This window comes from Galeopterus variegatus, unplaced genomic scaffold (assembly GCF_000696425.1).
Source record: "Galeopterus variegatus unplaced genomic scaffold, G_variegatus-3.0.2 Scaffold621, whole genome shotgun sequence".
NCBI lineage: Eukaryota > Metazoa > Chordata > Mammalia > Dermoptera > Cynocephalidae > Galeopterus > Galeopterus variegatus.
The window spans coordinates 257555-263324 of record NW_007726732.1 but is presented as its reverse complement, the minus strand read 5'-3'; the positions used below and the strand labels follow the sequence as shown (position 1 = coordinate 263324).

The following is a 5770-nucleotide window of genomic DNA, read 5'->3' as shown; positions in this document are numbered from 1 at the left end:
GAATCATCCAAGGTCTCTTGAGGGCTAGGTTCAGAACTGACCCACCATCACTTCCACTGCATTCTATTGGCCAAAGCAGTCACAAGTCCAGTCCAGATTAAAGAGGCAGGGAAATACACTCCCTTGGGAGAATGGGCTGCAAAATCACATTGGAAATGGTGTGGGTACAGAGAGAAATGACAGTAAACATGAGATGTCAATTGAACGTCATGAACTGGCTGGTATGTAGCCGTCTAAGCTATACAGATGGACACACCTGTTAAATATGAAACTGCACAGTCAGATTTTTCCCTACTTGCAAGCTAATGTTTGCTTGCTTGCCATAGTTTTATATACATATATTGACAGGACACAAGACTCCTACATCAGAGAAATAGACCAATTATTACAGCAAAATTAGCAGCCAGAGCCTCATATTGTGTCGGTTTCCCATAGCCCAAGCCCCACAGGGTGACATGAGAAGGGCTAGATGTTACCTTTGCATGCAGCGGGCTCCATGATGGGAGAGGAATCCCCAAATCAGGAGACGCTGAGCTTTAAATTTTATTGAGCTGTTGCAACATCTGTCCACACTCACCTCTGGAGAGAGAGATTACCCACTATCCTGGAATGTAAGCAAATTTCCTGAAGGAGAGAGAAAGAAGAGGCTTTATCGTTACTACCCTGGGATGGCTGTGGGGAGGTATATTTCTAAATCTCTCCAGAGAGATACACTATCTTTCTTGTCCAAGGCTGTTTGCTATTCAAACATGTCAGTTCCTAAGAAGGCCTGGACCATACAGGAATGTAAGAAATCCACAGAGAATTCTCTCCTAACAATGATCCACAGCTTAGCATATCAGGTGGAAGTGGTTTGTGTGGCCCACGCTGTTCGTGAGGTCACAGATAAGCATCAGAGATGTCCTCTTCATGAACTTATATTCCTTCCTCAACTCATACTCATAAGCTCATGGGGAGTCTTATATGTCAAATTGTCCCAAGAGGGGAAAAAATGGAACCCAGTTTTCAGATGACTCATATCCAGGTGGCAGATAACTGGTGTTGCTGTCTTGCTCATGGTGGGCCTGAAAGACAGTGGAGGGAATCAATTTCCCCAGCTGGCAGTACTGAGCCATTGCATCACAAGCACTTTACCTGGAACTAGAGAGAGTCTTGGGGACAGACAAGTAGCTAATGATTTGGCTGGATGATAGGGACCTGGGACTTAGCAGGAATTTGACTGGATGATAGTAACATGGAGGTTTGTGGAGGAGTATGTGGATGGATCTCTCAGAATGAACCTAAAGTTGGAGAGTATTTGTGTCCCTTTTGGAAGCTCACCAAAAGGATCCACTGCAGAGGTGGCTGTCACTAATCAGGTGGACAAGGTGAGCTGTGCATTTCGGATGCCCTCTATCCCCATCCACCCCAAACCTTGCTCATCTGACTCATGAACAAAGTGGTCATGGTGGCAGGGACTGAGGCTGTGCATGGGCTCAACCACGTGGCTGACTTGGCTCCCACCACTGCTGAGTGCTTAACTCATCAACAGCAGACACCAAAGTCAGCACCATTCCCTGGGGCCCAGCCAGCCACTTCCAGCACCAGCATTCAGACACACTGATTGCCTCATACAGTATGCTGGTTATCATGCCAGATTGCTTTTGATCAAGGAACTCCCTTTACAGGAAAAGGAGGAGGGCGATAGGTTCTGTGGTCTTACCTTGCACCCATCCATCAGAGACAGCTGGCCTTGGAGAACAGCAGAACAGCCTGTTGAGGCTCAGATACGATGCTTGGCTCAGAGACAACACCCGGGGAGAATATGTTCAGCATCTGCAGCCAGTGTGTGGGGCTGTCTCCTTCTAGCCAGTGAAGCGGGAGAGAATGGTAGCTTCAGCAACGAAAAATAATTCATGAATTTTCAGTTTATTTTTTTCTAGATTTATTGGAGTATAATTGAAAAATAAAAATCGTGTGTATTCAAGGTGTACAACATGATGACTTGATAAATGTATGCATGAGATTAGAAGCCATTCACAAGTGTTGCTGTGTCACTCTTTACAGCTATGAGATTTCCATGGGCAGTGCTCAGCCATCTGGTGTAAGAACAGGGAAGGCAGCTTCAGCATCGGCCTTAAACAGGCCAAACAGATGTGACCAAAGGCTAAGGTCGTGGCACACCACCTCAGAGTCCTCTCAGCCTCTCTTCCTCCTCCTTGATACCTGTCTTCACTTCCTACTCCTGTTTTTTCCTACCTTACTTAAGGTTGGATCCTTGGTCCTCTTCTCTCTCTGTACTCAGGCTGGTGCCTTTATTTTTATTTATTTATTTTTTCCTTTTTGTGTTTTTTCCTGACTGGCAACGGGATCGCAACCCTCGGCGTCGCGCCCACACCACGCTCAGCCAGTGAGCGGACTGGTCTCTATATGGGATCCGAACCCTCAGCGGGAGCGCCACTGCGCTCCCAAGCAACGCACTCAACCGAGTGCGCCACCGGGCCGGCCCAGGCTGGTGCCTTTAAATATTGGTACTGTCCGTTTCCAACTTTATGTATCTTCAGCCTAAACCTCTCTTCTGAATTCCGGACTCATATCCAAATGCCTGCTCCAGTCCTCCCCAGATGTGTAATGGGCATCTCAAACATAATATGCCCGTACTGAGCCTCTGCTCTTTCCAATTCAAATCGTGCCGCCCTCAGGGTCTCCAAGACAGTTGATGGCAGCTCCGTCCTTCCCATTGTTCATGCCAGAAACCCTGGAGTCATGTCTGACTTCCATCCTTCTCTAACACCCACATCCAATCCACCAGCAAACCCCAGTCGGTGCTTCTACCAAGTAACCCAGAACCAGATCACTCCTCACCAGGCGAACCCCACCACCATCCCTCGCAGGGATTGCTGCAATAGTCTGCTCACCGATCTCCCTGCTTCCACCTTTGCCCTATAGACTCTTCATAACACGATATCCAAAGTTATCCTAAGTTGGCACATGTTCCCCATTTCATCTAGAGTAAAAGCCCGGGCCCTGTGGCTTCTTTTCTCTCTGCCCCAAGTGCTCAGATGTCATCTTCACAGAGACATCTACACTGACCACCCTAAGTAAAACTGCGATGGGTCCCCTCCCTTTTCCTCCATAGCATTTACTAATCTACTACAATATGTTCATTGTTATTGAAATGTGTTTATTATGTTTGTTTCCTAACCCATTGAAATATGTTTATTGTTTAATGCCGCTCCTCCTCCACTGGAATATAAGCCCCATGAGGGCAGGAATTTTGGTCTGTCTGGTTCACTGGTGTTTCCAAACATCTGATATGGTGCATCTTCAGATGAGGAGTTGTTGAAGAGAAGAAGGAATGTTGGCCACATGAGGGACATTATGCTATGGTAATTTATGTGCATGTGTTAGCTTAGGTGAGGTCAGTTTCCATGGGGCGGGTGGGAGGCCTAACCCTTGGCCTTCTAGGCCGGGAATGCCAATTAGCTGATCTGGGTGAGAAATGACTGACTGCTGATTTGTGATCCAGGGTGGCCTGACTGGATCCTCAGCGCTGGACAGCTCACTCTAGTGACTCGGGTCAGTGACCCGGGGTCAGACGGGCTCTGTGACCTGCTTGGCCCCACCAGGCTCAGCACCCTCCTTGAGGAGAGTCAACAAGAGGGCAGGAGAGTCTGGGGCTGTCCCGTTCTCCTGTCCCTGGTCAGAGGGGGGTTGGACATTAAGGGACCAGCCCAACCAACCAAGCCTGGTCTCTGACACTGGTTCTCATTTCTTCCATGCTACTGCAGGTTGGGCTCCTCAGGGAGAAAAATGAAATGGAGTTTATTAGAGTGCCCTGGGGACTCCCACCTGTGTAAGGGAAGGGGCAGAATTGGGAGTGCAAAGGAGAACTGGGGTGCAGACCTCCAACAGGGAGCTCCGGAGCTGAAATTCTCCTTCACAGTTGTCCTGCATTGGGGCACTCTGGGAAGGGTGTGACTCTGGGCCAAGCAGCTCTCTGCAGCTGGGGCAGGCCCTGGAGGTGCTGCCAGCTGAAGGCCACCTGCTGCCACACTAGGTGTGGCAGAGCTGGGTGGCGAGTCCCTTCCTTTTAAAGATCTGAGTAGTTCATCTCCTTCTTTGTTCATGATATTGACAAACACCCCTTTCACTAAGACGGTCTTTTTCATTTTTTAAAATTTTGTCTTATATTAAAAATGCAAAAAAAGCCCCCCCCAAAAAAAAACCCTTTAAATGCATTTTTAAAAACATCATACTACAAAGCAAATGCATTATATATGTATGTGTTTTAACATTTTGATATTGTCGTAAATGTACTTCTTTAGCCATTAGATAGCAAGATCTAGTGGCAGGCTCAATAACTGCCATACTTTCGAAGCAATGATAAATCTAAACAATATTTCAAGACATTTGCAATAGATGTAATGTGACAGGAGGTTATCTGTCATTTCCATTTATGACAGAGCCGCAGGTATTCTCAGTTCCACTGTGGTTTATCGCCTAACTCATAGTTGAAAGAAAGTCAGAATTTCAGTTAGAGGTTACAGGAAGATGTGATCTTTTCCCATCCAAGTTCCGGGTGCAAGTAAGTGGGTGTTGCTGTGTGTTGGCGTGGGGACGCTTTCCGGAAAATTGAGCTTAGGAAGAGGAGACCTTCCTAACAGAGGGGACAAGGATGCATATGTGTGGTGGGCCAAGAGGGCGGACAGGAAGTCTATCTGGAGCCTCTTCCCACCTGGAGGGGCCTGGGTGTCCACCTCCCCTGCTCTGCCACCCTCCTCAAGGTATTGGGAGTCCAGATAAATAGTCCTTATTTGGGCCGTATCCACTAGCCCCAATTCCCCCTGTCCTATTCTAGTGACCATGCACCCCAGCCTGCTCCCTTCCCCGTGACATCCACCCACTGTGCCCCGGACTATTAGCCCATGAGGTGACCTTTAACCTAATCCGGGCCCTGCAAATGAGGGGATGCACAGTGCGCACATGGCCTGACCCTCAGCGACCTGCTGTGACCAGTCATGCATATGCCCTCTTAGACTGTGCTCGGCTTGAGCAGCGCCCGAGCATAAAAAGGCCGGGCCGGAGAGACGGCCACCAGCCACTGACCCGAGATCCAGCGCGTCCGCACCATGGCCGGCCCCAACCTCGCCTGCTGCCTGCTCGGCCTCCTGGCGCTGACGTCCGCCTGCTACATCCAGAACTGCCCCCTGGGCGGCAAGAGGGCCGTTCTGGACCAGGACGTACGCCAGGTGAGCGCCCCAAGCCCTTGTCCCGATGCGCTAGGGGACCAGAGGAACCCGTGGCCTCAGGGGCGCGCCCCAGCCTCGCCTGGGAACCCGAGGAGTAGATTTTGACTGCCCGCCCTTGACCGCGGTCGAGGCCCAGACAGAGCCCCAAGCACCTGCAGCCCCTCGGTCGCGCCCACACCCCCGACGGAGCCCGCCCGATCCCAGCATCCGTGCCCCGCGCACCCCTCCAGCCTCGCGGGGCTCCCCAGCCGCCTCGCCCGTTCCTCCCGCTCACTCCGTCCGTCCCCGCAGTGTCTCCCCTGCGGCCCCGGGGGCAAAGGGCGCTGCTTCGGGCCCAGCATCTGCTGCGGGGACGAGCTGGGGTGCTTGGTGGGCACGGCCGAGGCGCTGCGCTGCCAGGCGGAAAACTACCTGCCGTCGCCCTGCATGTCCGGCCAGAAGCCGTGCGGGAGCGGTGGCCGCTGCGCCGCCCCCGGCATCTGCTGCAGCGCAGGTGAGCGGGGCGGGGCTTGTGGGGCGGGGGCGGGGCTGGGAAGGGC

The 5770-nt window shown here is 51.3% G+C and overlaps 1 protein-coding gene across 1 annotated transcript in view; it reads left to right on the top strand.

The window, feature by feature from the left end:
* Nucleotides 1-5077: 5077 nt before the first annotated feature.
* OXT (oxytocin/neurophysin I prepropeptide) overlaps nucleotides 5078-5770 on the top strand; it is a 1467-nt gene continuing 774 nt past the window's right edge. Inside the window, exons 1-2 of the mRNA XM_008570640.1 lie at nucleotides 5078-5231; nucleotides 5523-5724. Of these exons, the coding sequence (XP_008568862.1) occupies nucleotides 5112-5231; nucleotides 5523-5724 (322 nt within the window). The 5' untranslated portion in view covers nucleotides 5078-5111. The remainder of the gene's footprint in view (nucleotides 5232-5522; nucleotides 5725-5770) is intronic.